This window comes from Cebus imitator, unplaced genomic scaffold, assembly GCF_001604975.1.
Source record: "Cebus imitator isolate Cc_AM_T3 unplaced genomic scaffold, Cebus_imitator-1.0 Scaffold324, whole genome shotgun sequence".
NCBI classification, from domain to species: Eukaryota; Metazoa; Chordata; class Mammalia; order Primates; family Cebidae; genus Cebus; species Cebus imitator.
Window position 1 is genome coordinate 2,070,543 of NW_016107639.1, and position 14,831 is coordinate 2,085,373.

The 14,831-nt window shown below is 51.9% G+C and overlaps 1 protein-coding gene across 5 annotated transcripts in view; it reads left to right on the forward strand.

Annotated features, from left to right (window-relative positions):
- CTDP1 (CTD phosphatase subunit 1) overlaps positions 1–14,831 on the forward strand; it is a 72,847-nt gene that overhangs the window by 46,568 nt on the left and 11,448 nt on the right. For 4 of the 5 annotated variants that reach the window (XR_005196340.1, XM_017504560.2, XM_017504563.2 and 1 more), the window contains 2 exons: positions 2,393–2,555; positions 12,479–12,645. Coding sequence is in view for 4 of the 5 variants with exons in the window: in XM_017504560.2 (XP_017360049.1) it covers positions 2,393–2,555; positions 12,479–12,645 (330 nt within the window). In the remaining variant the exon portion in view is untranslated. Of the gene's footprint in view, positions 1–2,392; positions 2,556–12,478; positions 12,646–12,762; positions 14,826–14,831 lie in introns of those variants that run through there. The other variant, XM_037729943.1, reaches the window with a different exon arrangement.

The following is a 14,831-nucleotide window of genomic DNA, read 5'->3' on the forward strand; positions in this document are numbered from 1 at the left end:
TGGGGTGACACCATTGCTGGTGGATGGCTGTGTGGGGTGGGGTGGCACCATTGCTGGTGGATGGCTATGTGTGGTGGGGTGACATCGTTGCTGGTGGACGGCTGTGGAGGTTGGGGGTGACACCATTGCTGGTGGACGGCTGTGGAGGTGGGGGTGACACTGTTGCTGGTGGATGGCTGTGTGGAGTGGGGTGACACCGTTGCTGGTGGATGGCTATGTGGGATGGGGTGACATCATTGCTGGTGGACAGCTGTGGGGGATAGGGTGACACCGTTGCTGGTGGATGGCTGTGGGGTGGGGCGATATCATTGCTGGTGGACGGCTGTGGGGGATAGGGTGGTACCGTTGCTGGTGGACTGCTGTGGGGGTGGGTGGCGTAGCACTGTTGCTGTGGCAGTCCTGGCTCCACACATCATTGTTACCAGCACCATGGGAGGGGTGTCTGCATCTCCAGTGGGGGCTGGGGAGAGTCCTGACCCTCCCGCATGGGTGGGAGGGGCCTTGTTGCTGCCGCTGGGGGTGGACGTCAGTCTCCCCACATGTTCCCCCATGGCCTTCTCTGAGACCCCAGAGGAGGGGTGTTTGGAGTAGAGCAGTTACCACAGGTTTTTGACATGTTCGTTTAATTCATTTAAAAATAACAGTGCAGTTGGCCCTTTGAACAACACTGGTTTGAATGGCATGCGTCCACTTAACGTGGATGTTTCAGCCAAATGCAGATAGGAAGTGTGGTGTTCGCAGGATGGGAAGCGGGCCTTTGTGGGATGGAAAGCGGGCATTTGCAGGGTGGAAAGTGGGCCTTCCCGGTATGGAAAGTGGGCATGCGTTCGTGGGATGGGAAGTAGTGGGCCTTTGGGGGATGGAAAGCGGGCCTTTGTGGGATGGGAAGCGGGCGTGTGTTCGCAGGATGGAAACCGGGCGTGCGTTCGTGGGATGGAAAGCAGGCCTTTGCGGGATGGGAAGCGCTTGTTTGCAGACGGCCGTCAAGAATGGAGTTTGACAAGGCTAGAGAAGTCCTGAATTCCAGATAGCTCAGATCAGCATTTTTAGATTTCTGGGCAAAAAATCTTCTCTTCATTAGGAACTAGACTAATACAGTTGTGTCTTTATAGTTTTGTGACTTTGATTTAGGGCCTGTTTCCTTCACCATGATGGGTTTTATCCCCTCATCCTCGTGTCTGTCCCTAGCAAGCTGGTGTCTGGGACGCACGCTTAGTGACTCCTGGTCTCATGCTCCAGTCGTCCAGCGAAGAACCGGCTGCTAGAAACAGCTGCCTCTCAGGAGGGCAGTATCAGCCATTTTCCCAGAAGCTTGCCTTAAATTCCAGCAGTTAAAGGCAGGCATCAGAATATATTCATAAGATTGACACATCCAGAGCAAGACAGATGTTTACAGAGGAGAGAAGCCATTTCAAATGGAGTTGTGGTTTTCACACAGCAGAAAAATGGGTGTGACCATAGCATCCTTGAAACAGAAGATTGGCCCATGCTCACTGATTTATTACATTAACATTTAATACTTTAGTAAAACAAGCACAAGAATTACCCTTTCTTGTTTTTTGTGTGTGCGACATGAGTTGTTTTTTTGTTTTTTTGTTTTTTTTTTTTTTGAGACGGAGTTTCGCTCTTGTTACCCAGGCTGGAGTGCAATGGCGCGATCTCGGCTCACCGTAACCTCCGCCTCCTGGGCTCAAGCAATTCTCCTGCTTCAGCATCCTGAGTAGCTGGGATTGCAGGCGCCCACCACCACATCCAGCTAATTTTTTGTATTTTTGGTAGAGATGGGGCTTTACTATGTTGGCCAGGCTGGTCTCAAACTCCTCACCTCACGTAATCCACCTGCTTACCTCGGCCTCCCAAAGTGCTGGGATTACAAGTGTGACCCTCCACACCAACCTGTGAAATGATTTTAATTTCAGCCACTGACGTCTGTTTTGTCACTTCACCATTTTTTGTCTTTCCGTAGCCTGGAGATGTTGCGTTTTCTTGTTTTGTTTTTTGTCGTGTTGCTCTCCAGACCCTGTTTTGAGGGTGAATTATGTGTCCTGGTGGTTCCCAGAACACTGTTCATCTCCCGTCCCATTTTCCCCTTTCTTCTGAGATGCTAGAGCCTGGCAGATGTCTGCACCACGGGGATTTTGTTGATAAAAGAAGGTGTACGCTATTTTTTGACAGGATAGTCACAAACGTGTTTTGCCACTCAACCTGGCTCAGTTAGCAAAGTCTGATCTGTTAAACTCTGAAAAGCGTATTGGCGAAGCATCATGTGTTTCATAAGTATTCCCTGTTGGGATGTGTGAGTGTTTATCTGAGAGTTAGGAATCTAATTCAGTTCTGAAAGGTGCAATTCAAGCTGACCTTCCTCATGTGGGGCCTATAAAATTCCTTTCAGAGCGGTCCCGACACCTCAGCCGCAGATGTTTGATGAAGAGCTGCCTGATGCTCAGGACGGAGAGCAGCCTGGCCCTTCTAGAAGAAAGCGACAACCCAGTATGTCTGAGACAATGCCGCTGTACACTCTTTGTAAGGAGGATTTAGAGAGTATGGACAAAGAGGTGAGCCAACAACGCGCTCCAGTGCCCACACCGGTGCTTGTGCTGGGGCCACAGAGCAGCGGTGAGCGGGTGGATCACTGAGCTGCGCAAGTGGAGGCAGAACTAGAATTCTGCACTCGCGCAGTCGGGTCTGGTTTGGGACTACCGCTTGTGTTTTTAGTGAAACTTCCTATTCAAGGAGACCTAGAACAGCATAAGTAATGTTACCAGCAGCATGTGGCATGAGAGCACGTCGGGGGCGTGGTTTAGGATTCGCCTGTGTCCCCACCAGGACCAACGCTGCCCGACCCTCCTGCTCTCCTGGCCTGCCCCAAGGACGTAGGACAGCGTCTGGAAGCGCACGTGGTCGTGTCCAGGGGTGATGCTGGTGCTGGTCAGCACCCCCCACCCAGCGCCGACAGGCCCCTGTTGAGAAGCCCTGGACAGCTGTGCTTCCATTGCATGTGGGCGTTGAACACACGCACACAGTGTGACTGATTCTCACAGCGTCTTGCGTGACCGTGACTTTCACAGCTTCTCGTGTGACCGTGACTCTCACAGCTTCTCGTGTGACCGTGACTCTCACAGCGCCTCGTGTGACCGTGACTCTCACAGCACCTCATGTGACTGGTGATTCTCTTGTGACCGTGACTCTTACAGCATCTCCTGTGACCGTGATTCGCAGCGTCTCGTGTGACTGATTCTCACACATCTCATGTGACCGTGACTCTCACAGCGCCTCGTGTGACCGTGACTCTCACAGCTTCTCGTGTGACCGTGACTCTCACAGCACCTCGTGTGACCGTGACTCTCACAGCGCCTCGTGTGACCGTGATTCTCACAGCATTTTCTGTGACCGTGATTCGCAGCGTCTCGTGTGACTGATTCTCACACATCTCGTGTGACCGTGACTCTCACAGCGTCTCGTGTGACCGTGACTCTCACAGCGTCTCGTGTGACCGTGACTCTCACAGCTTCTCGTGTGACCGTGACTCTCACAGTGTCTCGTGTGACTGGTGATTCTCACAGCTTCTCGTGTGACTGGTGATTCTCTTGTGACTGTGATTCTCACACATCTCGTGTGACCGTGACTCTCACAGCGTCTCGTGTGACCGTGACTCTCTCAGCGTCTGGTGTGACTGGTGATTCTCGCAGCGTCTCTTGTGACTGATTCTCACAGTATCTCGTGTGACTGTGACTCTCGCAGTGTCTCTTGTGACTCTGACTCTCGCAGCGTCTCGTGTGACTGATTCTCACACATCTCGTGTGATTGTGACTCTCACAGCATCTCGTGTGACTGTGATGCTCACAGGATCTCATTATCATGGCACTAAAGAGCTTTAGGCAGCACTGGTAAAGTTGGGGTTTGCTCAGCCAGGTCATGTTTGGCTCCTGTGTCCTGGGCCCCTTGGCCCGTGTGCTGCTTCTCGTGGGTCCCAGGCCACCCCCTTGATAGAAGGTTCCACACCTGTCGGGGTGCTACAGGCGAGCAGTCTGCATAGCACAGTCCTTCAGAGACTGTTCTTTAGAAGGACCCTCATGGAAAAACGCATCCCGTGTCCTCCAGGAAGGTGCCTTAATGGGCGGCGCCTATGTGGGTCTCACCCGCAGCCGGCTGGGGCTCCCGTGTGGGTCTCCTGCAGCTGGTTGGGGCACAGGCCACCCCCTTCCAAGGTCTTCTTCTCCAGAGCCCGTCCTCTGTGCCCATGTGGCATCGCTGTCCTGTGGAAAGAGCCGCTGTTCTGTTTGCATCGAGAAGGTAGCAAAGGTTTCTTGAGGAGGAAAACAGCTCCTGTTTATTTTCAGCAGTAGCAGAAAAATGCAGATGGTTGTATTTAGGACAGAATCATGTCAGTAACTCAGGTCATCACCTTTAGACATCAGTGTATCTTGTGAAGGTCAAACCCATTTTTCAGGTTTGCTGATTTCTCTGCCATTTTTCTGCCATTTTGAACATTAACTGTTTTTTTTTTTTTTTTTTTCCATGAAAATGTTTTCTTTTAAAAAAAATCTTTGTCAACCACTACTCATAAGCCCAGACCACTTTATTTGACATGCCAGAAGTTTCCATATAAGGAATCACCACCTGACTAGGACCAGGGGCTGGAGGAGAGGAGGGAGTGGACGCTAGCCTCTTCCCGCCTGGAAGCTCCTGACACGTCACATCTTCCTCTTGGTTTCCTGGTCAAGCGTGGAAGACTCTGGGTCTGTTCCCCACACAGTCCCGTTTGTCAGGCAGTGGTGACAACCTTGGTTCTTATTCATTTGATATTAAAAGGGGTTGAAATCTCAGTGGGAGACAGAAGTCTTCAATGCAGTCAGCAGCTTTCCTCCACCCAAAAACCTAATTCTCTCAGAAATAAAAAGTGACCTTCAACCCCAGATGTGGCCCTTCAGGAGCAAATGGTATCGAAAGTGGAAGTCTGCAGCCGTGGATTGCTCTGTGCATGGGAGAGAGGCCAGAGGGTTTCACATTTGTGAATAGTTAAAGCCTGCTTGATCCTCCGTGAGTCCTGGGCCCACAGGAGAGCCAGCCGTCCCCCGTGGAATTGTCCGTGAGTCCCGGGCCCACAGGAGAATCAGCCGTCCCCCTTGGGATTCTCTGTGAGTCCTGGGCCCACAGGAGAATCAGCTGTCCCCCGTGGGATTGTCCGTGTGTCCTGGGCCCACAAGACAGCGCCTGCTGTTGGAGCACTGACAGCCGGGGCCCTCTGCTCCTTCCTGGGGGCTGCAGCAGGGGCTGCGAGGTGGTGCGGGAGACACCGAGTACACATCCTGCCTTACGGAGGAGACTGTGGAGAAGAGGTGAACAGTGTCCCAGCCCTAGGGGTTTGCGGCACCTGCACACATCCTGGGACCCCCGGGACCTCTAAGAACGGAGCCGTGGACTGTCCTGCAGGTGCACGTTGGTGAGCAGTGCTGTGGCACCTCTTTCCAGCCTCTATTGTGTCCCCGTGCCTTCGTCCCTAGCTCTTTGCCGAGGCCCACGCAGTCCAAGTGGCCTTGTCTCACCTGACTCCCTGTGCCGTGTGTGGACATACGGCCACGTGCACAAGACCAGGGGTGCCTGTTTAACACACAGCACACAGCCTACAGAAATCTGGAGCTTTCTTACTTCCTTTTCCCAGAGAAAACATACATATATACATGTGCATACCTACAGTACCTGCCCTTTGTCATTTGAGGCATTTGAAAGGTTAGAAGGGCTCTACTTTAGGAAAAAAAAATTCAGTCTGTCTTTTCTATCAGATGGTGACTTTATATTTTAATGTTAATGCATTCTAACCATTTTAATATTTTCTCCTTTAATATGTCTAAAGTTTCAGAGTAGCAAAAGTATTTGATTTCTATTCCAGCCCTTCCCCAGCCTCCATGAAATGTATCCTGTGTTTATAAATTTTTTTAGCACTAGGCTGACCCAGATGGATACTTTATCTAGGTTTCCTCCAGCAGGCAAGTGGAAAATAGGCTTCCTGGTTGCTTGCTGTTACTTCTGTGTTAGTTCGAAATATTCCAAAAATTGTACTTCATAGGGCGCAGCACAGTGGGTTTCCCAGCGCAGGGTCCAGGCAGCTGCCGGGATGCTCCCTCCCACTTTCCAGGACAGCCTTGAATGTACAGCACGGAAGATTTCTTCAAGTCCCTGCCAAAGCTTCCAGGGAGTTGCTCCCACCGTAAGGAAGAGCCAGGCATGCAGCGCACTGCCCGCCATGAGCTGCCCTGGCCATGGGGCTCGTCTGTAGCAGCCTCCTGTCCCCATAGCCCCTTCTGGTCCTTCTTGCTGTTGTGGGCTCCCACAGTTGCCCAGGTCCCATCCCATTTGCTCAGGAAGGAAAGGGGGGACTTGGAGGTCAGCCATCCCTTCCTGCGTGGTTCCTCCCTCACTGCAGGGGCCAGGGTATTGCCCCACACCCCTTCCTCTCATCCCCATCCACTCCTAGCCCCGCCCCTCCCAGTGTGTCCCAGGAGGGCAGGTGCTGACGCTGGACCTTCTAAGCATAGTCCTTGGCACTGTCCTTGGCTCGGAGCCACCAGTCACTCCTCATTGGCTGGAAGACAAGTTAGAGATGGTGGTAGGCAAGCCGTGGCACCTGAAGGCATCTTCTCCTCCTGGGGCCTGTCAGTGCTGCCTTCGTACCAAATAACTTTGCACGAGAGATGAAATTTGGGACTTTGAGAGGAGATCGTCCTGGAATGTGCTGGTGACCACTGAGATCACAGAATCCTGAAGGAGGGAGGAGGGACGCAGGAGAGGGGTCAGAGGAGGCCCAGAGCTGAGGACATGGGGCCTCTAGAAGCTGGAAAATGCAAGGAAGGGACTCTCCCCATGGACACCTGGATTTTGGTCCTGTGAGACTCACATTGAACTTCTGACCTGCACAGCTGTGAAGTCATGAATTTGGATCATTTGAGCCATGACGCACGGTGATTACAGCAGCCTCAGGAATCTCCTTGTGTCCTGGCCCTGGTGCGACAGCCTCATCTCATGCCTGTCCCCCTTACACTCCCTGTGCTGGGGCAGATGAGGCAGCTGCACCCCAGATATGCCTGTCTCTCGGGCTCGCTGCCTGCACCTGCCATGGGCCTGCGAGACGGACCTTGTGCTGCCGCATGGTGTTCCCTGGAGGCTGCCGTGGCCTCCATTCATCCTGGGACACGCAGGGCGGGGGCTGCTGCTCCTTTCGGGATGCAGACGATGGGGAGTTGAGAGGATCTGGAAGCAGGGTCAAGTGCAGCCTATGGGGGGGGCCGTTGAGCGAGGGATGTTCAGACCTCCGGTCATTTCTGGCGTATCAGTGAAACCCAGAAACTGGTTGAAGGCAACGTGTGAAGAGTTTCAAGCTGTCTCAAAAAGTTAAAACTTCACAGATACTTACTGCTCATAAAATATGCATGACATGTGCCTGGACTTACAGCCTCAGTACCTTCTAGCCTGGAGTGAGCTCTTGCCTAGCGTCCAAACTGTTTCTCTGCAGTTGGCACCCGTCATCCCAGCGTGGGGCTCTGTGCTCCTCTCTGACACCCAAAACAGCTCCCACCCGTTCTTCAAGGCCCCACTCAGCTGCTACCTTTCCATAGATCTGCTCTGACCGCCCTCCTACACCCAGAGAAAGGAAGCAAAAGGTGGTGGACACAAACAAGGAACATGGACGGCCGCCACACTGTCTCTGCCCACAGTTGCAGCCATGCACGTTTTTAAGCAAATTTGGGGAGTTTTCAGCCATGATGTCTTCAAGTATTTTTTCAAGGCCAGTCTCTTTCTCCTCCTCTTCAGGAATCCATGACATGAATGTTGAACTTCCGGTGCTGTGCAGAGGCCCTTGAGATGCCAGTCCTTCTCTTGCTGTGCTTCTGAGACCGTTTCTGTGACTCCACTCCTAATAGCTGTGGCGTCTCGGAGCCTAACATGTTAGTGATGCTGCTTTTATTGAATTGGACATTTGTTCAGAAAGCTCTGGGCACCTGCTACTATGGTAGGCCTTCTCCCAAACTAATGATAGACTGCAAAGTTAATGGTAGATTAGATTCCAGGAAACTAAAGGGCCAGAACCCTCCATGGCTGTGTACAGTAGACAAATCTGAAGATTCACTTAAAATACACACAATACACATAAATCTGATGTGTGGGAACTTTGCTGTCACTGAACAGCAGTAATTTTTCCCGTTATGTTTGATTTGTAGTTTTTAACCAAACTGTGACTTGATCTTTTAAAATTTTCTGATTAATCAACATCCTTTAAGAATGAGTTTGTTTTGTACATTGTATTATCCAATCAGTAGAAGTTGTTTATGATAATTGATGGGGAAAAAGAACTAGTAACAACCATGTCTAAAGATTAGATCATTAGATCATTCTTCACATGGTCAGAACTTCAGGTGTGTAGACTGGGATTTGATTTTTCTTTCATTAAGTTGGTAACTTTAGAAAGAATGCTTCTCTGTCTTTGGGCTCCAAATATTTCCTGAAAGTTATGGTTCCTGAAATGTTAGTGAATTAAAGTCTCACCGTAGGTGTAATTGAATAGATAAGAAATTATCTTTTGTTTTATAAAAGACTTGTCACAGTCTTCCTCTAAGTAGAAAAGCTTTCTCTGTGGGTTTTGGAGTGTGTAATTTGCATAAGTCATTTTGGAACACATGCTGGCTGCAGCCACGTCTCTAGTGAAGGACTCTGGGTCCCGCCATTGAAGCTTGGCAAGTTCTGAATGCCCTGAGTTTGTTTTCCAAGCTTTGGGGTTTTCTTTACATGTCATTAAAGTTCCTCTTTAGTTGAAGTCTTCTTTTCATTAAAACATCTTTCCAGTTGGTATTAATTCACTTGAAAATGTATTCCATATTACAGTTTTTCTCTGTGAGTTCTCTGCCGCATCACAAATCACCGCACATCTCCCTAAAAGCTGCCCCCGCTTCTTGTCATCTCCACCACTGGGACTCAGGGCTCAGGCCGTGCTCAGGGCCATCCTTCCTGCTCCTTGCAGGAGCTCAGGGTTATCCTCCAGTGCTCAGATTGCAGACTGTTCCTGCACCCAGGCCCTCAGCTCCCAGAGGCAGCCCACAGGAGATCTTCCCCGCAGTCGGCACGGCCGAAGCTGTGTGGCGGGACCTCTTCCCGAGAGCAGCATCCCCAGCTGGGCTGGGCCCTGTGGGTTGCCAGGAGTCACAGGCCCCTCCTGTGCTCACAGTGTTGGGAGCTCAGGCTCCAACCCAGGTGTCCGTCATGAGCGGTGTCCACGGGCGCCTCTCTGAGCTGTTCCAGCGATGCTCTTCGTGCAAAGTATGCCAGGTCCCACACCAGGCGCAGGCATTTCCCTGCCACCCAGGGCAAGTATCTGCCCTGGGTTTGGAGACATGCAGGAGCCATCAGGAGCCATGGTCGGCTGCACAGCCATGGGCAGCGTTGCCATCTGTTCTTTGTTCGCCATGTCTGGAAAACGCCATTGAAGAAAGTTAACTTTAATGGTCTCTAAGTGCTTTTAGTTTTATTGGCAGAGAATATAGCACATCTGAGAGGAGGCCTGGGATGTTTGTCCTTTTGGACGGGAGAGAAGTCCGTTGATGTCAGGCAGCAGGATTTACGGTTTAATAGAGGTTTGTTCCTTGAGACTAGAGCTGATTAGGGTGCCGTGGTGGCCTTTTCACAGGAGGTGCCGTGTCTTGTCATTTGCTGAAGCCTGTGTTTCTCCACAAACATCCGCCTCTGTCTCGGCCAGCTCAGAAAGAGACTCCACAGCCATGTGTGTCAGCCTCTCGTGTGGTGCCAGAACCAGGGCTCTGAGGTCACTGGAGCCTTGTGGCGGGGCTAGTCCCCTGCACATCCCTCGGAAAGCCTGCTGGTCTCCAGAGCCAGCACAGCCGCCTCTTCATTTGCTTTTCCTCGCTCTTGCCTGTTCTGCCTCTCATGCTCAGGGAGCTTTCCCGGCCTTGCTCTGTTCCCTTCTCGTTTCCGCCCTCTCTCCCACAGCCGCCCCACCTCACTCCAGGGTGGAGCTGGGTTCAGTGTTATTATTAGTGATCTGGGGTCATGGAAGGAGGCTGATAGAAACATTTAATTTCTGTGCGTTGACAGGATATAGTAGCATCTGGTGTTATCTATATTTGCCCTTTGGTAGAAATTCTAGCACTTAGGTATGAATTCATTTGTGGTTTTTTTTTACAGACTTCTAAATTTTCCTTAAGATTAAAAAATATGTATTTTAGCATCTTTTAAGTAAATACAAAGAACCCTCAACTTGTAACGGTTCAGCTTAGTGGTTTTCTAACTTTACAACGATGTGCAGGTGATGGGTGTTTGGGAGAAACCATACTTCGAATTTGGAATCTTGACTCCGCATTCTGTAGAAAGCTCTTTCCGAGTCGTCCTTGTACTAGATGATTTGCCAGCGGTGGGCTAATATCAGTGGTCTTAGTGTGGAAGGCGGCTGGGCCAGGTGTGCTATTTTCAACCTGTGATGGGCTTACCTGGACGTGACCCCGTCATGAGCCCAGGAGCCTCTGTAGTGCAGAAAACTATTTTTCAAAAAGCACAGTTATCTTTTTTCTAAAAACGTGCAGGAAAGATAGGTGTCGTTTCCACACTGATATGAGTCAGGCAGAAAGAGGGAGAGGAGATGGGAGCACCGTTAGGTGAAGTCAGGTTTTAATGTGTGTCCACGTTTCTGGTTTGGCTGTGCAAAGCGTACCTCCAGGTCTTTCAGATAGCAGCCAATGGACACAGGCCGGCTGCCCTGCCTCGCCAGTATTGGCCCTCCCAGGTGGGGTGCCGCGCTAGCGAGGGCTGCATGGGGTCCCTGGGTTGCCACACTGGCTGTCCCGCCTGCCCTTGGCTGTCAAGTGTAAAATAACAGATTTTAACGATGCCTTTTTTCTCTCTCGACTACAGCATGATGCCATGTTAAAGGCCCTAAGTATTTTCAGAATAGAATTTAGTAGAATGATTCCCATAGGAGACTTGTCATCAGAACAGTAAATACAGTGATGTAAGCATTCTGGTGAAGTGCGAGCATCAGTAATATCTTGGATTAACCAACTGCTCTTATTAAATACCTTTAATGCCAGCGTCGCTGGTAACGTGTTACTTTCAGAGATCATTATAATGACCTGATGATAAAGTCGCTGCCTTAGCTAATTAACCATTGGTTAAAATGTTTCTGCCTTTTAATAATTCAGGCCAGGATACATGTGCTGTGACTCGTTGGACTTGTTGGTGATGAGTTTGAAATTGCAGACGGTGAGGCGGACGAGGTGGCCTCCATGTGGACTCGGGGGCGGGGGGTGAGCCGTGATTTACAAGCCTCTGTAACTCTGACCTCAGGGCCTCGGCTGCTCTGAGCTGCGCCTGTCTCAGGAGTTGTGCTCCGTGGCCATTTGTCATGGCCTGCTGCAGGGGTGAGGTCACGTCTGTGTCAGTCACTGCCCCTCAGGGCCCCATGTGGCATCCCTTGGGCCCCAGCCAGGTGGGCATGTCCAGACCCCTCCTGGGAAGCAGCCTGCACTGGGGGGCAGTGGACAGGCCGCCTGTCTCGGGGACCACATGGCTGTGCCATCGCACACCGACACCCTCAACATGGGAGAGCTGTGAGCAGAGCTGCCCGCCAGAACCCCTCCGTCGTGATCCCTGCTGGACATAAAGCCATCTTCTCTCTGCTGGCTGCTGTGTGCACGTTCTTTCTGCACGTCCTCCCATCTCCGCTCAATTCAGGAGAGGAGGTTCGCCTCCCTAGCACTGGGCTCAGCCTCTCGCCGCCATAGTGAGGTGCTGATGGCACTCACTTCCCGCATGCTGAGGTTTCGGGAGGCTGAGCTTCAGATGTGGCACGCGGGTCACCTGCTCGCTCACCCGCCCACTGCACACTTCCTGCCTCTGTTCCCGCTCCCATCCACATCACACGTGTCAGGCAGGGGCTGGTCTGTGCTTACCCCAGGTGTTCAGGAGTCACCGTCCCTACACTTGTTCCAAATTGAAGGCATGCCTAGAGTGAGTGAGCAGGCCTCTTAGTAAGCGTCCCTATGGCATGGCCACATCTCCAACCAAATTCCAGGACGGGAAAGACCAGGCCGCCTCCCAGAAAGCCCTGTCACTCGGGAGTCATGCTGTGGATCTCAATGATCTTGAGAATTTCAAGGGAATATTCTGGTTATTCACCGTAAAATCCAACAGTGTGCTAGGAATAAAGCCCCTGTTCATGTAAGACACAGAAGGAATGTAAACCCCAGCCCCTGCTTGTGAAACGACTGGGCTTGCTCCATGGATTTCCAGGAGTTTTTCACCTGAGGCTTTGTTTTAAGGATTGGTGAGTTTCAAACACCAGGGCTCGGGTAGGAAGCAAGTCCCCACCTCTAGCCACCACCCCACTGGACCCAGAGCCCTGGACTCTGTGGGAGAAGGCCTGATGTTGGGGATGGGGCCCAGGAAGGTCTGTGGCTGACTTTTGGCTGTTTGTCAGGTGGACGACATCCTTGGAGAAGGCAGCGATGACAGTGACAGCGAGAAGAGGAGGCCAGAGGAGCAGGAGGAGGAGCTCCAGCCCCGGAAGCCAGGGCCCCGTAGGGAGGGGACACTCAGGGCCTCTGCGTCCAGCGAGAGGAGCATGACAGGTGGCCGGGGGCCCAGGTGAGTGTGTGGTCTGAGGTGGGAGGGGCCTGATGTTGGCTCTTGGAGGTGACTCTGCCTTTGGTGGGCCGCCTGTGTCTTGTTCTTCATGCCCTCCCCTGTTCTATGTCTTGACAGCAGCAGCTTCGATTCAGCAGTGGTGGACACTTGGTTGCCTCCATGTTGAATCCATGTCATATTACATATACACATAGACGTGTCTGTGGTCTGCACATGTGCACACAGGTGTGTATGGGGTCTCCATGTATGCACACAGGCGTGTGTATGGTCTCCATGTATGCACACAGGCATGTTTGTAGTCTGTACGTGTGCACACAAGCGTGTGAGGTCTCCATGTGTGCACACAGGCGTGTGTATGGTCTCCATGTATGCACACAGGCATGTTTGTGGTCTGTACGTTTGCACACAGGCATGTGTGGGGTCTCCATGTGTGCACACAGGTGTGTATATCGTCTCCATGTGTGCGCACAGGCATGTTTGTGGTCTTTACGTGTGCACGCAGGCGTGTGTGGGGGTCTACATATGTGCACACAGGCGTGTGAGGTCTCCATGTGTGCGCACGTGCGGTCTGCACATGTGCACACAGTTGTGTGAGGTCTGCATGTGCGCTCACAGGTGAAATGGAGTAGGAGCAGTGCCAGCCTCAGAGAGGCTGCCCCAGCTTCAGCGGGCGAGTGGGGCGTGCCCACGGTGGTACTCCAGGTGCACGTGCACTGTCTTTGGGTAAAAAAAAAATGGTGGGACTGCTTTCTTTATCTGCGGAAGCACTTCTCCCCATCTGGTCTTACTCTCAGGCTATTCTGTGGGTGAATAAACATTTCAAGAAAAGAGTGTAACTCATTCAGGCAATCCAGTTGTAAAATTGGGCCAGAAATTGCAGCAACAAATGCAGACAGGACAGGATAATCATTGTTCCATTTGCAAGAATTACTTAAAATCACTTGGTTTGCAACTCTGGTTCAGCAGGGAAATGTGTGCAGTTTCTCTCAAGACAGCCACCCTGTGTTTATCGTGTAGGAAGCAGCATTTCCCAGCTGTGTTGAGATGACATGAAATTGTTTTGGGAGAAATTTTGAAATTCCATATTGGGCTTTGGTTTTTCCACATGAATTATGGGGTGGTTCTGCCTGGCCGTGCATTTCTTCACTTCTCAGTGTAGACCTATTGGGCCTGTCTTGAAGCTCTGGGGTCAGGTCTGGGAAGGGCAGCACGTTGGGGGCCTCTGAGACGGTTCTCCTGCCCTCCCCTGAAGACCCTCTAGGCCAGGGTTGGGCTGAGCAGGCTCCAAGGAGTCTGCTGTGGCCATGTTAGTATCTGCAGATTTGCAGCATGCTCTGCGTGTGAACATATGTGGTTTTAACATGATAGTTTTTTTCTAATTAAAAGAAGAAACCCAAAGTGTTTTCCTACTAAGACCAGTCAGGGTGTTGCTGGTTGACGTGGTGGTGTCCACGTTATCCAGTACACGTGCTGTTGCTGTGTCTCCCCATGTGGGCACCGTAAGGCACTCAGTGGGTCGGGGCCCAGACCTGTGGAAGACCTGGGGGCCAGGGCGGGAGTTAGCACCCCTGGGTCTTTTCTCTTTTATTGCTAAATGACCTGCCCACTGCAGAACTGGACTTCACTGGTGAAACAATGCAGGTGAGATGAGAGCTCCTCTGCTTGGTCGTGGCTTCAGTGCTGGTCTTCCAGCTGCAGGAGGCTGTCAGGGCTGGGCCTCTGCATTCTGGCTCCTCGGGCAGGGACTGGGATTGTCACTGTCATCACTGTTTCTCTTTATGTCTTATGGACTCAGTGGACTTCGAAGATTTTAGAATTTGATATCAGAAGAATAAAGCGTCCCAAGAGTCTGTTCTGATCCCGCCACACAGCCTTCATCCCTGCCACCGGGATGGGTGGGACTCTGGGCGCCTAATCCCTGCCTGTGCTGGACAGCCTTCGTGAATTGCCATAGCAGCCTGACTGCTGGGACGTGCATGCCCCTGGAAGGGGTGGGACAGTGGGGTCGGTTTGTATTCCTGTCAGCAGGGAGCCGGGTCTGCGCGGCGTCCTCTCAGCAGGGAGCGGGGTCCGCGCGGCTTCCTCTCAGCTGGGAGTGGGGTCTCTGCGGCTTCCTCTCAGCTGGGAGCGGGGTCCGCGCGGCTTCCTCTCAGCTGGGAGCGGGGTCCGCGCGGCGTCCTCTCAGC